Source organism: Daphnia magna, linkage group LG3, assembly GCF_020631705.1.
Source record: "Daphnia magna isolate NIES linkage group LG3, ASM2063170v1.1, whole genome shotgun sequence".
In the NCBI taxonomy this organism is placed as follows: domain Eukaryota; kingdom Metazoa; phylum Arthropoda; class Branchiopoda; order Diplostraca; family Daphniidae; genus Daphnia; species Daphnia magna.
Window position 1 is genome coordinate 13,093,152 of NC_059184.1, and position 24,282 is coordinate 13,117,433.

Genomic DNA, 24,282 nt, shown 5'->3' on the forward strand with positions numbered 1-24,282 from the left:
GCAAAGAGGGGAGTTCCAGCTTCAAGGGGATCGCTATTGAAATGTTTGCCCCCCTTTTTTTTTAAATTTTATTTAAACTTCTATTTTCCTGATTTCTTATTCGAATAATGGAAGTTAAACGGTGACCGCGTTCTGAAAAAAAAAGGTTCACCTACAGTACGTATATATACGTATTTAAGTTTGCCAGCCATATGATGGAGCAGCTGCTCTAGCAACCCCCACTCGTTTTCCCTCTCTATTTATATTGACGCTATAGAATTTCTGCGGTACCTCTTCAACGCATTCAGCATCCACACACACACACACACACAGTGGAAGATTATCGTGGCTATTCAAAAAGCCCCACTCAACTCTCTTTTCGAAAGAGAACTCGATATCCAACAGTCTCTTTTGCTCATTTCGACGTTGAGCTTTAATGGATGACATCACATGCTAGCAAATGACGCAGGTCTATACAGAATCAGCTGATGAGTGTCGCTGATGTCTTGAGGCCATCTTTGTTTTGCATTCGTCTTGTTTTTTTTTTGGTCTTTTCCTTCTAAATCGTGTGTGTCGCGTGAGAAGTGAGTCAGCTGCGTGCAACTGGAAAAAAGAGACTCTCGGCCGATGGGGCTCAACAGGGAAAACAGGACCTCAGCACATGTTCGCGTTCCCATCCGAGTCCCGCCATCGATCTGTTCGCTATACTGAACCAGCAGCCCGTAGCAGAAATAAAAGAGTAGAGTCTATGCATATAATAGCATACATGTAAATAGTAATAGTTTATTTTCTATTACTTCAGCAGAAGTGTTTAAAGAGATTCGATCAGTAAAATGACATCAACTTAGATGCTACGTGATTAGTAAGGTGTAAAAAAAAAGAATATATAGATGACTAAATAAAGTGACACATGTTTGATTTGTTTTTTTTGTTTTTTTTTTTCTATTTAATATCCGCCAGCATCAAATGTGTCGTCGTGTGTTTTCGTTATGTTTTGTACATTCTCCTTGTTCTGTCCGCCCGCGTACACACTAACACATCATATACAAGAACGTCGCGCGCACATTCGCTATATAAAACAACAGGAAAAAACGAGAAACAGAAAGAAAGAAAGAATTAAGGAAACAAAAGAATAGAATCAAAATCATCACGTCATTAGAAAAGCAAAAGATAATTAAACAAAACATTCAGCGCATTTTTTGTTTTTTTCGTTCTTCTTTGTGCTTTCGGCATCTATAATTCTCTCATTACCATATCAAATGTGTTTGTGTGTGCCTCACAATTTTGCCACAAAAAGAAAAAAAATTTCAAAACACGACCAGCAGGATCGATTTGATCTTACTATACCAATTAAAGAGTATAGATTTTTTTTTTTTTAGTTGTATAAAGGGAATAATATAATTTAAAAAAAAAATGGTGGGGGTGAAGAGAGTAAAGAGAGATAAATCCGGAGCGTGATGACAGCAATTAAAAACAACATGAAATAATTATTATTTTTTTCTTTTTTTTTTTAAATGATTATTTGAATAGCGAGAGGCTGCGGGCCAATCTTGCTGCTGTTATCGTGTGGAAATTCATGAAAAAAAAAGAAAAAGAAAACATTTAAACATTATATATAGCCTCTGATCATGTAAGATGACGTTAGTCGTCTGTCAGGTGGGGGGGTTTGGGGTGGTGGGGATAATAATATAAGAGCGCGGGACTGTGGTGACTGGATTGTGTATCGTTTCATTTTTGTTTGTTTTTTTTTATTTCGATTTAAATAATAATAAAAAAAAAAAATCTTGTTGGAAGCGACCAACAATGAAAAGAGAGGAGAGGCAGAGAGTTTTATAGACGGAGGGCAAAAGTGGGGAAGGGAAAAAAATGAATTTAAAAAAAAAAAATAATAATAATAAAAAAAAAAAATGCACGGCTTTTCTGGCTGGTTTGATTGAACTCGGAATGCATCGTCTGTCGCCCGACCGAAAGAAATATATGAATGAATTATTTATTATTATTTATTTTACTATGCCATTCGTAAAAACAAATTTTTCCTGTTATTATTTTTCTTTTGTCCCCCCAAAATTTAGAAAATCTCCCCCCCTTTTTTATGGATTGGCAAAACTGGTAAGAAAATGGAGGGAAATTTGAATTGGCGTCCGACCTTTGGTTTCCGAATTTTTAAAAAAATTTTCTTTTATCATTTTTTTTGTGTGTGTGTGTTTGGCTCGTTTCTGATTTAAATTGTGATCCCCCAACTTTAAAAATTTTGAAAAAAAAAAAAAAATCGATGTTTTTTTAAGACTTGTTTTTGAAATGTTGACCAATAGTGAATGGGCATGCACAATAATAAGGACATTCATATATGTACAAAATGGCATCGAAATAAAAAAAAAAAACGGCAAACAAAAAAAATGAAACAATTAACGGGAGCGGGTGGGGAGGGGTGGTGGGTGGACTTGTCGATAATCCAAGCGGACACGTACCAAATCAAAATTAAAGACGGCCGAAAAAAAAAAAATGGGGTGTAAAGAATACGAAGATACGAAAAAATACAGCAATATAATAATAGCGGGCGTGAGACTTTCAGTTTAAACAGATGAAAGAAAATTCATTATGGATATTATATAATAGGTACAATAAGCTCATCAGACTGGACACAACCAGGATTTCTTCTAGTTTTATGTGTTTGAAAACAACAACAAAAATTCTTCCCCCCTTTTTCTTTTTCGAATAGAAAATCATCGAATTTCTTTCCTTTTTTTTAAACAAATGATTTTCATTTCGTAATTCGGTGGTGGTTTGTTTATATTTTTCGGACACGTTCAATTGGAGAAACGGGGGCGAGGGGGGGAGCCATGGATTTGTTTGGTTTGTGTTCCGATCTCACGATCAAACAAACGAAACGAAATTTTTTGCATCTTTGACTTTTAAATGTTTTCGAATTCAAATTCTTTCTCTTCGATTTTTCTCTCTCTCTCTCTCTCTAGGACTCGCAATAAAATCTCCAGCTATTTACATTTCCGTCCCTTTTTTCAGGATTTCTTTAATTAATTTTTGTTTTTTTTCTTCTTTTTCGTGTGTTGTAGCTTAACTTGTTCGGTTTGGCACAAACGTTCCTTGAACATATAAATCATTAACAAAAGCAAGAAAAAATAAACGGTTGAAACAAAAAATGAAGAAAAGCCCAAAAAATGTCGACTGTTCGATATCCGGATCGTTCGAAGAAGCGAAAAAAAAAAAGAAAGTTAACGACTTGTAACATATAATTAGCCGGTGGAAGTGAAAATTAAGGTGCATGGGCATAGTATACATATATATATATATATACTAAATATATATACATATAAAAGAACTATAATAATATTAGAGCGTGCGGACATATTAGTAAATGACAATTTCAAAAAAAAAAAAAAAATCCTCGTAATGATTTCTTGCTTTTGCTCTTTTGTTTTGTGCAGGGATGTGAGGAATTAGCAGTTATTAGCTAGTCAAAATTTAAAAAAAATGTTTTAAAATATTTGAATGGATATCTAAAAATCCTACGCTAATGCTTTTAATTACTCCTTTTCTTTCAACCCGCCAATTGTAACGAAATAACGAGAAAAAAAAAACAAAAACAACTTTGTTCGATGGCCTTTCTCTGTTTCTAAACACAATGCGCTACGCTGTTCTTCCCCCGCCCCCTCAAGCCGTTGGTGGATGCTGGTGATTTTGCCTGTGCGTTCGGCTATTGTTGTTCGGACCGGCGCCGGCGCGGCTCCTTCCTTCCCTTTGCTTCTTCTTCTTGGCGTCGGCGTCGCCGTTGTTCTTGTTACCAGACGACGAGGCCGCCGATGTCGTTGGGGACGACGAGGAAAAAGAACTAGCAACGCCATCTTCCGGACACGATGGACAACAATCGTCATTTCCCGCTGCGCCGCTAGATGTCGTTGTACGTCCACCGTTGCACCGCGACTTGGCGCATTTCTTCCGTTTGCACTTGACTTTACCATCCTGAATTGATTGAATCAACCCCAAAAATAGCGTGTGCAAATGTTAGTTTTGTTTGTTAAGTGCTTCGTGATTGGGTACAGTACCTTGCAGTTGCAGTTGATGCAGCGCATTTCACCCCACGGCTGGATGCGAGGATGCCATTCTTCGCCGTTCTCGAAAACGTCGCCTTTGAATCGACATCCGCCGGACGAGAGAATGTCCACTTCCCCTCGGATTTGGGCTTCTTCGCCCAGCAGCTCTTTGTTGGCCAGCATCTGACTGAGCGCTGCGGCCGATGGGGTGGTCGTAGCCGGTGCTGCTGGACACTGTTTGCAACAGGCCATCGGATCAGGCCGATAAGCTTCGCTCTCCGGACAGCTGAGCGGAGGACAAGTCAACTTGGTGCATTCCACTTTCAAAGTTAACGGCTAAAAACATTTAAATAAATAACAGAAATAAGCCAATCAGCGTCCGTCTCCATCATCGAAAGAATTGCGTATTGATTTACTATCATTATTATTATTATTTTGTTGTAAAAAGTGCATCATTTGCGAATGAAATCAAGAAAGGAAATAACTCACGTCGCACACGCAAACGGCGCATTTGCTGAAACCGAACGGTGGAAGGTACGGATGCCAGCGACTTCCGGCCGGATGGAATTTCTGATCGCCTTCAAAATGGCACCCGCGTCTCGATGATTCCGTTACGGATTTTGTCACATCTTTAAAGAGAGAGAGAGAGAAAAAAAAAATTAATTAAATTAAATTAAATTAAATTAAATTAAATTAAAAAAAAACTTATAATTTAATTTAACATTGAAAACATTCAACGGGGATACGGGAATGCAAACACTCACTCTCGCACATGGGGCAGCAATCGCCCGGAGGGTGAATGACAGCAGACGACGGTGCAGTGCAGCTAAGGGCCGGGCAGACGACAGGATCGCAGACGACGCGTCCACGTTGACACGAGCACATCATGCAACGATCGTGTTCAGCCGTCCAGGCCCTCCCGTCGTCGTAGAGTTTGCCTTCGTAAAAGCAGCGCATCGTCGCCATGGGGATTTCATTGTTGTCGTCCTGGGCGCGGTCGAAAACGTATCCCTGGACGCCCAGGGCAGACTGTTCTCCCAGGTTGCCGCCGACCGAGCGGCCCATTCCGATTGGCAGACAAGAGCCTGGCACGTGGACGTTGGTCAACCAGCCCTGAAACTGCGCGCCGGGCGATCCTGTTCCAGTGACGGGCGCTTCCGTCAGTTTCAGGTAAGCCACTCCAGCGTCCATGCGAGCCAGCGACAGTTTGTTGAGGTCGGCCACGCTGTTCTCCACCTGATACCCGGAGAACTCTTCCAGCAGCCGGATGTTGGGCATAAAGGGCACCTCGCCGTAATTGCTGGCCGATCCAGCGGCCGCTTCGCTGCCGTCCATCAGCATGATTCCGCCCGAGCCCGGTGAATTGCCGGCTTGGTGTTCGATGCTGATCCTGGGAATGTCCACCAGTTCCAGCACCGTCAAACTGTGCGGCTGATCCCTGCGGCCGTTGCCCAGCAACGAGCTGGTCACAGCCACGTCGTAATGGAAATTGCATTCCTTGTCGACGTGGACCCAACCGAGGGCCGCCCGATGAGTTGCCGTCGTATTGCCAACCGCATTGAGAAGCACCGGCCCGTTGTCCGTCGCCAAATGAGATTCGCCCGCCAGCCGGGGCACCAACTTGCCTCGAATTTCCGAGGCCGGCCATTGCTCCGTCGCCACGTTCACGTACAGCTCGCCTTCGTAGAGCAGTTCCAGGTCCTTGGCAGCCATCCTGGTCACCGTGCCGTTGATCCAGCTGACCCCTCCGGCTTCTGAGCTGTCCGTCACGCTGGACAACATGTCCGTCACGTCTTCGACGACTCTCGGCTTCTTGTTCGTCTTGCTCGATCCAGTCGATTCGATCGTCACTCGAATCACTTTCGATTGCAGTCCGCGCAATTTGATGCGATAGTGCAGCGTGCCCGTCCGGCCAATGTACATCCAGGCCAGGCCGGCGGCGGCTGCGGCGGTGGCCGTCGATGGCATTGCCGGTGCCGACAGTTGGCCATTTGCGCTACCGTCGGCCGCAAGGGCGTCTCCGGTGGTTACGAGCGAATCGAACAAATCGCAAGCGATGCGCGGACCGAACGGACCTTTCAGCCGCATCTCGGGCGCCCGTTTGGCGTGCACGCTCAGCAAAATGTGTCCGCGCAGCAAGAGTCTCATTTCTTGCGCTTCCAGGACGGTCCTCACTTCAACAACATTCACCTGAAAATCATCAAAAATGAAAAATTCATTTCTAAAAACAAACAAAAATAAAAAGGGGAAATCAATTCACGTTGGACGGCACATCATAAAAGACACGTGGCAATCGATGCGATGCGTCACGTGAAGGGCAAAAGACGGGCCAGTTGTGTTCATTTCAAAGGGCAAATTATTTTTTGTTTGTTTTTTTGTTTTTTAAATTTGCATTCGTTTGCCAACAATTTAAAACAAAAATGCGAATTGGCAACAGCGCAAGGATTGTAGCTCCTAATTCCGATCATTTCAGAAGCATTTCATTGGAGGGGGGGGTTACCTTCTCCGGCAAATGAACAACATCCGAACAAACAAAACAATAACGGCCCGTTAAATGCCAAGCAAAATCAACGAAAACGAACGAATAAGGCCATGTAGAATTTGTCATCCTTGAACGAAAGGAGCAAAAAAAAAAATCAAATAAAATCAAATAAAAAAAAAGAGACCAGGAAGCCAACGAAAACGACTGAGACGGACAGTGCGCGTGGCGCCCGTCTGCCAAAAAAGCCGCGTGTCGCGACTCGGACCGTCTTCTTCCCCCCCTTTTTTTTTCTTCATCCCATTTCGCCTTTTTTGAGTCGATTTGATTCGAGGTATCGCGTCTTGTGTTGCGTTCTTCCTTTCCATTTGATTCGATTCGTCAAACGGCACAGAAGAAGTGCGTCATCATCTGACATTCTAAAAAAGAAAGAAGAGAGACACACACACACACAACGGGGTCCACTCTTGCGCTCTTTAAACCAGAAGTGTCGGCCAGAAGAAGAAAATAAAGACAAAAATCAAACAAAACCAACATCTTTTTTTTTTTTTTTCTTATTTCTTTCTTTGAATTATACATGACACAATCAACGTCTCGGAATCAATGGAATCTTGCGTACGTAAAGAAAACGGTTCGAGGTCGGCCTGGCCCGGTTTTTCTTTTTCTTTTTATTTTAGTTTTTCTTCAAGGAAACTGCGCGTTTTCAAACTCTTACAAATGTAATTTTAAAGAAAAACATTTTGCAAAGATTTTTTTCTTTTTCACGGGATCGACCAAAGACGCAGTTGAAACAACCGAGTCACCAAAAAGGATAAGTTACAGTCGGCTATTTTTTTTTTTTTTTCGTGAAATATTTTTCGAGTAGGTGTTGGCTGTTGTATAGAGAGACACTGGACGGGATTTGTGTGAACCAAATATAGACGAAGCCGAACTTTCAGAAATAAAAAAAAATAAAATTTTTATTTATTTTTTTTTATTTTTAAATGGTCCGGTCACCAAACCCTAACACTCAAACAGCATACGGAATAAATGTTGTTCTTCTTCTTCTTCTTTCCTTATTTTTTTTTTTTTGGGGGACGGCCAAGGTTGCGCCAGCGGAACGAGCGGCATCCGCCACGCGGGAGCCATGGCACGCGGCGGGACGCCTATATATGTGGGGCCCCCGCGCCATCGCCGTTGTATATCACTCGTCGATTCGTGATGCTTATCGCCAGCGCGATAGACGATGGAAATAGTCTCGTCGTATCTCTTTCTTTTTCTCTCCCCCCCCCCTTTTTTTAAATATATATTTCTTTAAAAAAAAAAAAAATAAATAAATAATTTTTTTTTTTCTTTTTCTTTCACGACTTTGGCTCAATGAATCAAATAACACAGCGCCAGAGTCTCTTCCAAATCAAAATCAAAAAAATTTTTTTTTTTAAAGATCAAAACGGGTCCAAACATGAAAAAATTCGTGAATTTTTTCTTATTATAAGCCCTGACTGTTGTTGTTGTATTCTGTTGTTGAAAATGTTATTTAAAAAAAAGAGGCTCTCGACGTGTGCTGAACCCGCCGGGTCGTACTAGACCCTCCTGCTTTATATAGTCAAGAAAAAAAAGGAGGAAGAGGAGGCGAGAAAGCCAAAAGGAGGAATCTCTGTGAAACTCGAGAAGAAGAAGACAAAAAAACAAAAAAGAACAAACGTTGCCAGGGCCCAAGTTAAAAAAAAAAAAAAATAATAATAATAATAATAAAAGAAAAGAAATAAAAGAAAAAGAGAAGGAAAGGTGATTGTGGCCGTACATCATTCCGAAACGGTTATAAGAACGACGGCCAGCGGCGGCCGAGGCAAGACGATGGCGGGGGGACCGAAAGCGAACGGCGACGACTGGGCGGCCGGGCTGCCTGCCAGTTCGTGATCCAATTTGGTCACTGTGCGCGCGCGCGCGTTGTCTCTCTCTCTCTCTTTTTTGTTTTTTAAAATTCTTGTTGGCTTCCCCTTCTCTTTTTTCATTTTTTATTTTTAAAATAATAATTCACGAAAAAAAATAATAAATAAATATATAGATAACAATTTAAAAGGCCTTTCAGCCAAAAACAAATGTCTTATGTGAATTTTTAAAAAATAAAAAATAAAAAAAATTTGAATTTCCGCAAAAAAAAAAAATGTTTGGGTTTCTCCCGCGGTGAAATTCGTCCAAAAAAAGAAAGAAAGAAAAAAAAAAGAAAGAAAAAGAGGGGTGGCAGCTCAGCAGTGGTCGCCCCCGTTGAGTGCTAAGATTTATGGGCCTGCGCTTGGTGATGAGACAATGTCTATCCATCTTGCGTTCGAGCCCAGTTCACGGCAGTTTTCCTTTTTTTCGATTTTTTTTTCACGCTATGTCACGCGAACAAGGGTAAAATATGACGTCACCCATTTGGAAATTATCCAACATTTTTTTTTTTTTTTTTGCTGGGCGTTGAAACAAAAAAAAAAGGAAGGGGATACAGGGGGAAAAAGAAAAGGTGTTGAAAAAAAATGCATAATTTGTTTTGTTTTTTTTTACCTCTTGAGGTTTCTGGACAGTGACGAGTTCCTCGATGACGCGCGACGGATGCGTGCCCGTCTCGAGCGTCTCCAAACGGACGACGAACGTCTCGACGTCAGCGCCTTTGGAGGACAGGCCCGAAACGGCCACCGTGACGTGAATGCTGTTGGAGGCGCTGGCCATCGAGACGGCGGCCGTTCCGCCGCAGGCGGGGCAAGACGATCCGCCGGATGGCGTCAGCACGGCGCTCAGCAGCTCGGTCGACAGGGCCTTGTAACGGGCCACACGGCCCGTGATGGCCTCGCCGTCCTTGTCCTCCATCAGGGCCACCCAAAGTTTCTCTTCGCGAAGGAGCTGCTTGTACACCCGCGGCACTTTGCGCCACACTCCGCACATCTGCACAGAACGCAAGCATCCGCACATCATCAGTTTCATTCGTTTCTTTGATTTTTTGTTGTCATTATAACGAAAACATTTCAAAGAAAAGTACAATCAGGCCGGATGCCTGCGCCTCATTTCCGCCATTGCGGAAATTCGATATTTTACGTCATTCATCTCACATTTCTTCCACACCTCTTTCGTTTCTCGTTTCTCCTTCTTCTTGGAAGGCTGTACACGAGGCCGGAAGGCCCGTCCGGCTCTGACCTTGTCTTTAATAATTACACATCTATTTTTTTTTTTGATTTATTGACATTTGATTTGATTTTGTTGAATAATCTAAACTTGTTTCTTCTTTTGTTTTGCTCCTTGTGCGCGCAATTTGTTTGGCGGGGGGGGACAGTTGACAGCGAAACACGTGCGCCATACAATCCGTTTGAATAAATCAAATTCTGTTCTTTCCAAAATGTTGGTGAATCTTGGCATTGGCCACTCCCATTCAGCCACCAAATAATAATAAAAGAAAAATGAAAAAAGAAAAGAAGGGCCTTTTTTTTTTTTTTTTTTTCCTATTGATGGATCGATGGACGGATGAGACAGGAGGGGCCTCAGCTGCGGAAGGCTCCAGACACTCGAGACTGTGTAATTTTCCCAGAGATTTCCATCATTTCTCCGACAATCAGTCAAAGCTCCAAGTCAACTGTTGTATTCCCAGTGTTTTCAGCCCAGCCCTCCCACCTCCTATAAGCAGATGGACGTCCATCCCGAGAGAGAGACGCTAGAAACAAAAACAAAACTCCGACCCCCCAAAAAAAAACAAAAACAAATGCTCGTCGCAGTACCTCATCGCAACAAGAATAAGAGAAAAACTAATAATAATGATGATGATGATGATGATGATGATGATGGAAAAGAAAAAAAAAAAAAAAAAGGAGTACCTTGCCGGTGGCGTTGTAGTAGTCGTTGGTAGTGAGCTCCTGCTCTTCCAAGATGTTGCCATCCTCGCTGAGGAATTGGAGGTAGCGCGGAGGTCGGGCTGCGTCCGCTTCCGGGCCGCTGGTTGGCGCGGCCGGCAAGACTAGCGAAAAGTACAAGTGCCTCTTGTGAAAAGTGAATCTGCCGGTGGCCATTTCGGCCAACGGGTAGCCGCTTCTCGTTGCACTAGCGCCACTAGCGGCCGTCGGTTGCGACGACGTCTTCTTCGTTAGCAAAGCCGCGAAATCTGAAACATTTCCAAGACAAAAATGATATTTAAAAAAATTATATTCTTTTCTTTAATTAACGGAGTCAGAAAGGGACGAAACCTTGAAAGTGAACACACACACACACACATGAAATGGCGCGCTCAATTGCCATTTGAAAATTAAAGAAAAAAACAAGTTGTGTGTGTGTGTGTTTTGTTTGCAAAAGAAGGCACTTCTTGTTACACACGGTTACATGTATTACACATGCAGGTACGCACATCAAACCATAAAACAAAAGGCAGACGAAAGAGTATATCTACACACGTCTAACTGGAAATGCCTGGACAAAACAAAGGCAGACACACACACACACACACATACACTGGGTTTCTACGGCGCGACGACATTGAAAGGTACTTATCATCCGTTTGGCTCTCTCTAACTCTCTCTCTGTGTGTGTGTGTGTGTAGATACGTAATTCTCGAATTGAGTTAAATTATTCAAGGAATTTTATTTTTTTTTTTCAGATTTTTGTTTTTTAAAAACAAAAAATACTTCAGGTTTTTCTTCTTTTTCTATTTCATTTTGCCTCCAATATTTTTGTTCATGTAGGTCTTATCTGACGGTGGGACCGAGCAATAAATTTCAACCGACTTTTGCATTAGCATTAAATACGGTAATTAATTACTTTGGCGTTCGCGACTTTCGGTACAGAAAACAAAACTCCTTTTGACAAGTTGAGGCGCTCCTTCCTCGAGCTAGAAACTTTCACCCGCTCGGGTGCGTTCGCGTTCATCCACACCCCAAAAGGACTCACGTTCCCTCCCACGGTTATGCTGTTAAAAGCTATCCCCCTCTCCCTCCCCCTCCCCCCCATTTTTTTTTTACCAGTATCGAGTTTCTTTGTTAATTCAATTGAAACAAATTTTGGCTATTTAGTTTTTAAACAATCCCGTTAAATGCGTGTTGTTTAAAGGGGGAGGAGGAGTTCAAAGAGATTGCGGTGATGTCGCGCCAGTACGAAACGTCGCGACAGCCGATTGCCATCTCGAGCCAAACATAACCCACGCGTCCAATCGCTAAAAACTGAATGGCATTGCGTCACCGTCTTACAGACAAATCAAACGAGTGGGTCGGTATTTTGCAACAAATAAAAATTAAAAAAAAGGGGGGGGGGGGATAACCATTTGGTGAAACGACATTCCCGTGATGTTGAAATGGAATTCTCAGGAAAAAAAAAAAAATAAAAAAAAAAATAAATGGAGAGGATCTTTGACCTGGAATTACGATTACCCCTCCCCCCTCCCTTTCATGTTTATTTAAATTTCAATTGATGTAAAACAGAAATTGATTGCAAGACGCCGCGACGCCTTCAGTCACGACAGAAATCCTTGGAATTAATTTTTTCTTGTTTTCTTTTTTTTTTTTTGCCCCAACGGGCAGATGATTTGCATCCAATTTTCAAAAGAAAAAAAAAAGTCAGCAAACGATGGCTGGGTCAACAGCAAACAAACAACAATTTCAAGGTTTTTAAAACATTTCTGCCAGCCGCCTGTCGCCAACGAGAAATTATCACACACACACACAACACACACACACACACACAAAATGGGAGAATATGTAAAAGGGCAGACAGTCTATAGTTGTCTTATAGCCAAAGGAGTATTTCAAAATAAAGAAGAAAGAAATAGAAGAACAAAAAAGGGACAAGAGATCGAGTCCCTATAATGAAACATGGACGATATTCAAAATAGACATACCTTTGGCTTGCTTGTCGTCGTCATCGAATCCGATGCGAGAGACGTCCTCTTTCAAAGGTCCCAAACCTGGCGCATCGCAAAACAAAATTTCAAACAAAACAAAACAAATGAATTTCATTAAATATTGAATGAATTTAGATAATTTCATCTTAAAGCTATTCGATGGAAGCTTAAATAACGTGATTGACATTGAACGAGGACGCGTGTGGGGGGGGGCTGTGCGTAACGAGACACGAGATAAAAACCGACCAAACAAAATTATACCAACCCCTAAATCGAAAAATAATAAACAAGACGGGTGGCTAAAAAAATTATGTGTTACGAGTGTGTGTGTGTGTGTGTGGATGGGGAAAAGCGCATAGGCAACACACACACGCTCGGATGAAGCCATTCGTATTCGATCTCTCTTCAACGTCCGAGTAAGGGATTGGCGCCAATCCCGCTCCCGTCTGATACCATCTGTGTGTGTGTGTGTGTGTGTGTCCCGTCTCTCTCTTTTTTTTTGTTTTTTATTTATTAATTTTTTTTTTTAAATTTACATTTCTGTTTGTTTCTGGGGGCCCCCATTTTGGGTTTCATTTCTTTTTTTTTACACGAGAGGAATAAATACACACACAATACGTTGCACTGTGTAAAAATAGTTTCTTCAGTTGCATAGCCAACTGAAAAAAAAAAATGCGGGATTCGTAAAGATATCGAGCGTTTATATTTAGTTTTAACCGCAAAGACGAGTTTTTTTTTTCCAATCATTTATTACACGTCAATCCCAATCTGTGCACCCCCCCCCCTTTATTTTTTAATGGCCACCATTTTTTTGTGTGTGTGTGATGAAATGCTATTTTTAAGTTCATAACGATGGCGCCTATTAACTTGCGGGACTTGTGTCGTCCTCTACTAACGCGCCACATGACGCCCTTCCCTCTTCCATTTGATTTATTTATTTTTCTATATACATTCGTTTACCGGCCCCCCCTCCCCCCCTCTCTTCCCTACCCCCTAGAAAATTCTTTTGTGTCTCGCTTTTTAAATCACGTCTTTTGAAAAATAAACAATGAAGAATCATCAGGTATATACGAATTCATCCTCGACTTTTCGATAACGAACAAACACCCCCCCATCCCGTGTAATCGTTTGATTAGCGCGCCCCTCCGGCATTTTGTTCCGGACTGGAATCTCATTAATCTCCCGAAAAACAAAAAAAAAGGCGAATGTTTAGCTATCCAATTATTAAGTATAAACGTAGATACGTAACGAGTTGAAAGATTTCAAGATGCGTGTGATTTACCGATAGCGCCGTCTTCCAGGCAAACTTTGCAACAGCGTCCGGGTAATAAAACGGGCTCGTCGCAATTCGGTTTGGGGCATTCGTTTTTGATGTTGCGGCAGAGCGTCCGGCCAGCGATCCTTCGTTTCTTTTGCACCTGGAAAATTCAAATAAATTAGAGCGGGAAAAAAAAAAAAACATTTTTTTGATTTAAAAAAAATAATAATAATAAATTTGTTTTAAATTTCAAACGTTTTCAGGAAGTCAAGTGAAATAAAAAATGAAGTAACGGCGAGAGGCCATGGCGCCGTCGATCCGCAATCGGATCCGTCACGTGTGCCATTCCCGCGGGAACCCAAACCCGCCCCGCTCATTTCGATCGTCAGAGCGGCGGGGAACTAAAACCCCCTCCCCCTTACCTACTCCCCTCATCGTTGCGGGTAATCCGATCAAATCGTTTCGTATCCTTTAAATAATAAAACAAAAACAAAACAAAAACAAAAAAAACTCGTTTTTCTTTTATTTATTCAAATTTTTGATTTTCTTCTTGTCTTTTCTCTTTAGGTCTCACAAACAGTCACGCTATTGTACAGTCACTCAATCATTTGGCCCCAATTTTATTTTTTATTTGTTTGTTTGAATGGAGGAAAGAGAAAAAAAAAAAAAAAAATTCCCGGCGGGGGATCGATTTCAAGTCCCGACGGTTTCACGTTCACACGGACGGCAAAAACAAGGGGGGGAGGTTTAAAAAAAAAAAATGGACGAAGGGGCTAGACGATAGTGGAATCATTTAAAAAAAGGAAATAAAAAATCGTTTTTGAAATACTCTCACACACGTCGGAATGTTATTTAGCGGTGGCGCTGTATGTCATAGGGTAAAAAACAAAAAAAAACATTCAAAATTTTGGCATCTTCATTCGTTCAGATTTCCTTTTTCATGGCGACTACTAGACCGGACCCCCCCCCCCCTAACCCCCACCCGTTGGGTTGATCTTTTTCCCTCCACACTTTTAGAGGTGTCTGTGTGTGTCTACCAGCAGGAGGCGATGGCAACGCTGTTAACACCTTCTCTCCCATGTTCTCAAACCGATTCCTTTCTTCTTGTGTTGAAAACATTCCACTTGCGTTTGTGCAATGCGATTCGTCTCTTTTGGACAACATTAAAAAAAAAAAAAAACTATTTTCTATTTGGGAGGGAGGGAGGGGGGGTTGTCCAGCCGATGACACAAGAAGCTTCTGACGTTTAGAACGGACATTCCACTTTAAAAACAAAAACAACTTGAGGGAGAGAAAGAGAACTGGAGGATCGTCTGGAATGTCATGCATTCTCCTACACCCATCTATCTGCTCCTCCTCCTCCCCCTCCCCTCATTCTTTCAAGACACATCCATATGGAGAGAGAGAGAGAGAGAGAGAAATGCTGATAGACGGAAAGGTGATGATGATGAAACGGACCCTATACTCGCAGGATAGTGTCCCTCTTTCCTTTTGTTAACTTTCAATGGTCACGTCACGATCGCTGAATGAAAAAGTTTGTCATGCGAGATGCAGAAATTGGGGAGCTCATTTGTCTTCCAATTTCAGGAGATGATGATAATAATAATAATAATAGAATTTCCTAAAAACTAGCCGAGATTTTTTTTTTTGGCTTTTTGTTCTGCTTCTTTTATTTATAAAAAGAGAGAAAAAGACTGTAGGTCGTTTGTCATGTCGAACGGAACCTGTCGGCCCGAGCCTCATTAGCTGAAACCTTGTGTGTACCCTCATTGTCCCTTGTTCTCTCTGCTGTTTTTGGGCACAGATCGTTTTTGATTTGTGTTTGAGAATGGCGACGTGTTTGGGTGATGAAACAAGAGAGAGAGAGAGAGAGAGAGACATAATGCCATCACTTACCGCTATGCATTCGCAGCGGATGCAATACATGACGCCGAACGGAGAGCCTAAATCCGGATTCCACCTCTCTTCCAATTCGTAGACTTTCTTGCCGAAATGGCAATCTGAAAATAAAAAATTAAATAAATTAAATTTTTTTTTCAACTTAAAATGAATTGCTTAGTTATCGATAGTTAATTAGCGCCAACGTGTGGCTTTAATTTCTTGAAAAATGGCATCATTGCGTCACGATGAAGGGAAAAAGCCAATCATTTCTTTTCTTATCTATCGATATCTAAATCGAGTGCCCTCCCCCCGAAAAGTCTTTTGATGAAGACGTTTTTTATTTATTCATTTATTTTTTTATTTTATTTTGGAAGCCGAGAGAGAGACTTTCTAACTCTCTCGCTATAAATCAAAAAGAAAATGGTTGAAGGAAGAAGAAAAACTGAAGCGTTCGACTATTTGAATAGCTGATGAGCTGCATAGAAAAAAAAAAAGAAATGGGTGAACGGATGGATAAAAAAAAAAAAACGTGTCGGTTTATGTATTTAAAAGATAAAAAAAATCGTATAGGCTTTGGCGAGCGACGCGCAACAAGCCCAAAGTGGCGCCGCATTACGTCATTGATGCTGCGCTATTTTTAGTTTGGCTCTGGCGAAAGAGAGAGTTTCGATCATATACCAATCGGATACGAGACGGGGAAAATAAAACAAAAATGGCCGAGAAACCTCACCCTGTCCGTCTTTCATTTCGCAACATCAAAAAATTGAACCAAGACGCGCATCGGCGCCAAGTTTTCCTTTGAGATGTTTGGGCTTGAAATGCGCAGGTATGCAAAGTTCTATGAGCTCACATTAAAAAAACGAAGGTCCCGAACGAATAAGGTCCGATAATGAGAAACGGCCAGTTCGAGTCAAATCACGTTGGAAAAAAAAATTTTTTTTATAATTTAAAACAGGAATTTGAATATCGCGAATGGGTGAGGTACAACGGAGAGCAATTGGACAAGAGGACCATCGAGCCAATCAAAAAACCAGAGAAAAAAAAAATCGTCCATTTAAAAATAAACGAATTACGTCACACAAAACGCATCTCTTTTTTTTTTTTTTTTTAGGGCGGGGCTTTTTTTTTTTTTTTCGAAAATTTGCATATACACACCTTTATATGGACATGTGCGTTATTCCCGCACAGGGTACGTACACACACACACAAAAGAGGAGAGGGTGGGTATCGAGCGTGAAAAAAAAAATTCGTTTCGATAAGGAAGTGAGAACGACAATGACGCGAACAAGGTGGCGCTGCAGACAGCGTGAAAGGGTGTGGCTTTTAAGATAAAAAAAAAAAAAGGTGGGGAAAAAAATAACATTTTTTTTTTTTTTTCACTAACAGTTCGACTGTTAACAGACGCCAACTGTCATTTCAATAATCAACGCCTCGTCGTCGTCATTCTTTTTTTTTTCGGGTCCCGAATGGGACGGCAGCAAAAACAGGTCTAGAGGTCGCCCCACTCCTCAATAAACAGTCAAGCGAAAACAGACAGAAGGCGCTAAGAAACACGAACGAGGGCAACGTACGACGGACGCACATTTCTCTTATATCCCCCACGTCTGTAACGTTGGCGCCCCTCCGTCCCGCTTCCAGACGCCTATTCCGAAAGGGGGGGTCCCATTTGCTGACACCTCAATGCCAACCGTTTTCAAAAGCGGGAAGGACTCGTGTCCTCCGCACCACCAAATCCCCACCCCCCTCCCCAAAATGGGTCCTCCGTTTCTTGTGATTTATTTCGACACGATTTCAAAAATCCTGCGATTTTATTGAAATTCAAATTCGATAATAAAATGAAATTATTCATCATTTTATTTTTTAAATTAAAAGTTAAATCAGTTAACCGTCCGAATTGTTTGTTGTTTTTTTAAAATATCGTTCAATGTAAACACAAAAAAAAAAAAGCCACGGCCTAAAATAAATAAAATTCAAATTTCCCGCGACGCCATTTTGGAAGATTCCACCGTAAAAAAAAAAAAGGAAAAGAATCGTCTAACGAAGGTGGTCGTATAAAAAAATATTGTATGCAAATAATTCGTGTTCCTATATGGTTATATTCCTTTCATATTCATGTCATGTTCAAAAACGCTTCACAAATTCTTTTGCGCATTCGATTTCATCCATTTTTTGTGTGGTTGTCTGCGTGTGTTTCTTATTCTTCAACCCCCCCACATCGTTTTACGATCGAAATGTTAGAAACGGTCCCCAAAAGAATCAACAAAATGAAACCCGACGGAGAATTTTAGCATTTCGTCGAATCTTTCAACTTAAAAAGGACGAAATATTTTTATTTTTTTTAATGATGGCGACATCGCAAATATATAAAAAAAAATGATCCATTGATAAAAAGAACATCAACGGCACAGACCACACAGACACACAACTCAGCAGACGAATCCCCCCTTTCAGAGCAATCAAATTCACAAACGACGTCGCCGGCGCCCCATTGCGTCATGCCACATGTCCATTCTTTTGTTAACCATTTCTTTTTTCTTTTTTTTTGCTGGCAAAATTTTGCCAAGCGTGGCAATTTATTGGCCGTGAAAAAACAAAAAAATAAATAAATAACAAGGAAATAAACTAAAACCCGCCCAATTAATCTTGATGCAAAAAAAAAAAAATTATGCTAATTCGAACATCATCATTCATCTTTTTTTTTTTTCCGGCCCGCTGACTTGGCCAAATGGTTTGATGCCACCTTACCTCCCCCCTCTTTCTCCTCCTGCTCCCCCTACGGAAGATAAATAAAAAATAAAATATCTCGCTAAATTATGGAGATCCTTGTGTGTGTCTGTGTGTGTATAAGCAAAAAAAAAAATAAATAAATAAAAAGAAGGAAATAACTAGATATACTCAGAGAAGCCACTTGAAGTTAATAATCAAGTGGCTTGGGTTGGGTCCACCATAAAAAGCTATTCAAAATAAACGAGCAAAATGGATGCGTGAATTTTCTCTTTTTCCTTTTCTATATACCCATTGAACTCACGCGCCCGCATCACAGCCATTCCGATCCCGACGGACTTTCGCCATCGATCCCTTTGATTGAGTTCGTGATGATTGGCGGCGGCACGCGCGGGCGATTCAAAACATAGCGGCCCCCAGCCCCCCCCCCAAAAAGAAGCAGAAATTTGAATGCAAAGTTTTCTCACAGCATAACAAGAGATCGCATTTAATAATAATCATTTCGACTACTAACAAAGTCGTTTTCTATGCGCACCCATTTAACTACGAAATATTTTGATGTTTATTTGGCACTCAATAACCCGGCGCCGGTCGCTTGAACGGGGGGCCTGGAGGGGAACAATTTTTATTCATTTCAAAAATAAATAAAACGAATAAAAGAGCATCTTTCGTATGCACTCTTGACGTGCAGCTCTTTTTTAGAAAACGTTTTTCTTTTCTTTTTTGTGTTTTTTTTTTCTTCTTCTTGGCATTCGTCCGAAACGGTGCTGAACTTGTCTCGGAAGAATTTTTATTCTTAAACAGTTAGAAAAAAAAGAGAAGAGAGAAGGGAACCTCTTTTCTCTGTCTCTACCCACTTTCCACATTGATACACACACACACACAGAGAAAGAGAGAGAGACCCAACGGGCTGCTAGCATTGTGTGTCGCCTGGTGTGTGTAAGCTATTAACATATTTCCTTATAGGAGAAAGAGAAGAGAAAAGATATTGGCGTCCAAACGGGACTGGAGACGTCACTTGAACCCACAACCGACCAACGGGAAAAATAAATAAAATAAAATGAAATGAAATAAAATAAAAATGAAATTCATCCCTTGGTTAGAAGAAATATTTTTTGAAATTCCCGCGCACATCCCCAGAAAGAAAGAAATGACGCATTTAAACGAGCAAGGCTACATTTAAAAACTCATTGACGTGAAAGAGAGAGAAAGAGAGAGGCAAACATCTGTTGTCTAATGACCCCAACGTCCTTTTAAATAAAAAAAAAAATAATAAATAATAATAATAATAAATGCGCGCGAGCGATCAGTTTTGTGTGAGGCTATCAAATGAGAGGAAGAAGAAAAAAGGAAATAAAAAAAAATGAGACGTGGCCAGACATAATCAAGTGTCTCATTCATCCTCTTTCTTGTTAGATCTCTTACACATGTCTCGGCTGACTGGCTCCTGCCCTCCCATTAAAAAATTTTTAAATTTTATTCTTTTTTTTTTTTGAATTTCGCGCCTGTTTGAAAGAAAGTATCGCACAACGTTATTATTATTGCATTGATTTATTTCCCATCTGTTTTTTTTTTTTTAAATCAGACATACTCCATGTGTTTCGTGATGTTAGAATTATTATTCCCCTTCCTTTCTTTTTCATTTGTTTTTTATTCTTTTTAAATTTTTGATGCGAATGATGACGCGATCATTCGCTATGACCCCCCCGCGGGATGTTGTTCTTGTTGGCGTCTAGTTTTATTGGCAGAGCGCCACACACGGGCCGATTCCACACGATTTTCTCTTCCGATTATTTAAAAAAAATAAAAAAAAAGTGTTTTTTTTTGGGAGTTGCACTTCAAAAAAAAAGTGCGAGATATGTCCGCATCATCGTAGAATGGCAGCCCGTGTCAATTGTGGAATAGCCGCGTGAAAACGAATGAAAAAGTTTGTTGTTTTGTTTTTTTTTAGTCACTGAAATTTGAACTGACGTAGACTCTTGTCACACACACAAAAATACATCAGTTAAATTTAAAAATAAATAAATAAAGAAAAAATTGCGACCCGAAACGGGTGAAACGGTGCCTGTACCGCCTGCGGCCATCACGAGCCACTGCGCTGAGGCTGGCCGCGTTAGCCCGTTCGTTTCTTCTGTGTCTGTTACATTACAACTCCCCGCTCCTTTCCTTTCTTCTCATTTATTTTTCCAGCCCTCCGACTCTGCGCGGGTTTCCCCCAACTCCCAGCGCTTCCATCATTGCCCCCCCACCTCTTTTGATTTCTCCCAATCTATCCATCTCGAGCGTCTCCGTATGGCCCCACATCCTCTTCAACGCCATATTCAATGCATTCGAATAGAGTTTGAAGAATGAAAAGAAAATGGACATTTCGTTCAGACGGAGGCGGATTGGAAATATACAAAAGCCCCGAGTGTTGCTGGACCCCATTTTCGTCTGCTCTTTTTTTTTCTGACGGAAAGCGACGATGCCGCATTGGTGCGCACTTCAAAACTCACGAAATCAATAAGTCCTGCTCCGCGTGTCTGTGTCTGTGTGTGTTCTTGTGTTTCGGGGCTGAAGACAGTTGAGCCTGAGACGGCCAAGTCAATAACAAGTCCATTACGGAAGCGAACTCCTTTTTTGCGCAACGTTAAACAAACTCTCGGGCGCAAAGTAAAAAACGTAAAGGAGAATAACCTACGAAATTTGATTTTTTTTTTTTTTTTTAAAGTTAAACACGCCAACCATCCGGATCTGGAAAATATTCAAAAAAAAGAAAAGTTTGAAATTTCATTTTTAGAAAGATCAAAGACTTTTTTTTTTTTTTCATTTCACTGAAGAATTCAATTGAAAAGAATCCATCCAATTCTGTTGATGTCAAAGTTTTTTTTTTTCAAACAAAATCCTTATGCAAAATAAACCAAACATTTTTGCGATTGAAAAATATTTGAAACAATTTGGAATGTGTGTTCCTCTGCGTCAGCCTTTTGTTTCTAGAAACTGTCCATCGCAAAGCAAATACGAGAAACGATCACGTTTTGAATTAGACGAAACCAAACTTGAACGCGGTAAACTCTGAACCCCCCCCAACAACACCCGACTCCCCGCCTGTTTCTGTCAAAACTTTTTCATCCAATCGATTACATCATTTCTGTTTTCTATGAAAGAGAGAGGGGGGGGGGGGAAGCAAAAAGAATAATATCGACTTGCGCTCAATTGGCAGTTGGACTACGTAAAACAAAACAAAAAAAACAAATGATGGATACGATCCATTTCCTGCGATCGAAATGATTTTAAAAATAATAATAACAATCAAATAGAATTGGGCGGTTAAGAAACGGTGCCTTATCGAAATGGCAGCGCTGTGTCCCAACTCGATTGCTTTTGATTGCAGCGATGGTTTGTTAATGTTGGCCTTTTTTCTTGCAATGGTCGCCAATCGATCGGACATGTTCCAGTTGGCCTTGTTTTGTTTTTCCTTTCTTTTCTTCTTCCTCTAACGACGCGCGATTGCAAATAAAAAAGCAGACGAGTTGCTTTCTTTCACACCGGATTATGAAATAAAAATACAAAAAATGGTGGAACAAGACGTTGCCAGTACATTTTTTGTTGTGTGTGTTTGGCCCGTCAAGATCCAGCCTGTCAGTTGGCATCGCTATGACGACACGATGACGGGATCGCATCCAAACGTAGTTTAGACTTCGCAGGACAGATGTTTTTGCAAATCCATCCGAACGTTAACTCGTTCGTGTAAACAAACCCCCCACCCCCCAAAAAAAAAACTAAGGTTGCCGAAACCCATTCACCAAGTAAAAATAGCAAACCAAAGTTTCTCTGCATTTTTTTTTGTGTTGTGCTCTTCGTGCATCGCTGCCGTACATTCAAAAATAAAAAAAAAAAAAACATCAAGTTACACACACACACACAGACGCACACACACAAAAACCGGATTGTTGTACAGCTGTAATGGCTGCGGGGGGGAATCTACTCGTTGTTGTCTATATGCATATACAGTTGTTTTTTTTTTTTTTGTGTTGTTGTTGCCTATATTAGGACCTACGTTACACACCGGATCGTGAGTCCCGACTGAACAGTTTGAGTCGTCAATTTCTACAGTTGGATTTTTTGTTTTTTCTTTTCATTTTGAGAACGATTTAAAAAAAAATATGAATTAAGAAAATGGCAGTTAAATGGCTTAATTTTGCCTGAGGCGTTTTCGATCGGACTCAATCAATAAACGTAACTTTAAAAAAAGAAAAACGGACGTTAACTGACCAGGTGTGTGTTAATTAACCGGCGTAAAATTAAATTAGAACAAAAAGAAAGAAAAACAAATTGAAACTAACCGGATGTGCGGCGATTCTTGTTGGATGTTTCCTCCGATATGATGGGCGGCGGTTTCAATTTACTGTTGCGCTGATTTCCCTTTGACGGACTCGATGCCTTGGCCAGAACGGCGATAATCAAGACGGCCAATGTTGCGACGGTCAGAAGTCTCGACGATGCCATTTTGGATCTGACGTTTAATTTGAACTTTCGCGCGTCTCAAAAAATCAGCCCTTCAAAATGTCTTTTGTTTCAGAGAGCGCGAAATTTAAAAATAAACAAATTCACTTTCACGATTACACAAGATGCACTAATTTTGTGATTGAATCACTTTCACTCACTTAAAAAATTAAAAAAATGTGCGTGTTTGAAAGATGGCGAGATGGATCAGCTGTTTTCGATGGTTGACGAGTTCAATGATGACAACGAGCCGGTGAGTAGCAGGTCTGTCACGGCCGCTTCAGACCGCATTTCTTTCCGGTCGGTTAAATGATGGAATTCTTGCGCTTTTTCCACTTCAGAGTTTTTTTTTTGTTTTCCTCTCTGTAATAATTAAGAAATAATAATAATTGATAAAAAGCCATTGAAAACAAACGTGAAGCGAATGGATGCGCGCGCTGCTGTTTTAATAAGCAATAACAATTCAAACCGTTTGAAAATACATAACGCGGACATTGTGCCACTTTAGTTGTTTTCTTCTTCTTTCTAGACTGGCATGTTTTGAAAAGAAGAAAAAATACCGATGAATCCCAAAGATTAAATTATTCAAAAATTTAAAAAGAAAATTTTGTTTTGATTTAATTCTTTCAAGTTACTCTTGTTTCGTTACATTTTCTTGTCATCTGAAAAGAGATGCACGTCCCTGGGATCCCCGATAAGGACTCGAGGCGCCACCTTACACATGTTTCTCCATTTTGATTTCGGGTTTTGTTTCTCTTCTTTTACAGAATTTTCGAAAAAAAAAAAAAGGAGGGAGGGAGAAAAAAAAAAAAAGGTTCTCTCTCATAACAGAACCCCCGTAAGTCTATAAGTATATCGCACGTGAGCCGCATCGGTCATGAGATGTAGATCTCTCTCCTTCCCTTTTTCTTTTTCGATGTGTGTGTGTGTGTGGCCCCGAACTGGGCAGAGAAAATTCTCTCCCTGCCTCCGGTTTTTTTGTTGTTGTTGGCCCGTTGTTCTAAATGTGCAAATGTATTTTCTCACCTATCCTCCACTATTTGAGGATTAACATAATTTTCTCGATTGGAAAAAAAAAATGTTTTTTGAAACTCGAATGAATTCAAGGACACGCGTTTTGAAACATGGAAAAATGGCGAGAAAATTATTCAAAACTTACCGAAAATAAAGGATGATTTTCAATCAATCCTTTTTGAGAAGAACAATTTAAAATGGCGTCAATGCAAATGTGCACAGGTGAAGGGCAGCAGCAGCAAAAAATTGATATTTTCGGCACTTTTTATATAAAAATTATTTCACTTGAATTTTCGTCCTTTCGTCTTTTTCTTTTATTTCACGATGGACTCGCACACACAACACCACACACACACTGACACACTGTTTTGTTTCTCTTTCGATTAAACGACTTCGCGTCGAGTCAACAATTTCAAAAGAAAAACAAACAAATGATGTTCTTTTGAAAAATGAAAAGGTGGGGATGGGGGGGAACTTGAAAGAGAGAAGTGAAAAAAAAAAAAAGAAAGAAGGGGGGAACTTGTAGCGCGTTCGAGAGTTGAATCACGACTGCGCCTCGACTCGGGCGAGCGGCCAGATG

The 24,282-nt window shown here is 40.8% G+C and overlaps 1 protein-coding gene across 1 annotated transcript; it reads right to left on the reverse strand.

Moving 5' to 3' along the window:
- Positions 1 to 901: 901 nt before the first annotated feature.
- LOC116919725 (dorsal-ventral patterning protein Sog) lies at positions 902 to 24,253 on the reverse strand. Its single transcript, XM_032925743.2, has 11 exons — positions 23,848 to 24,253; positions 22,529 to 23,051; positions 15,495 to 15,598; positions 13,623 to 13,758; positions 12,338 to 12,403; positions 10,332 to 10,615; positions 9,034 to 9,411; positions 4,793 to 6,218; positions 4,518 to 4,657; positions 4,041 to 4,364; positions 902 to 3,957 (listed from the first exon to the last, which is right to left on the reverse strand). Exons 2-11 carry the CDS (start codon positions 22,689 to 22,691, stop codon positions 3,649 to 3,651), a joined length of 3,330 nt encoding a protein of 1,109 aa, XP_032781634.2. The 5' UTR covers positions 22,692 to 23,051; positions 23,848 to 24,253; the 3' UTR covers positions 902 to 3,648.
- Positions 24,254 to 24,282: the final 29 nt, after the last annotated feature.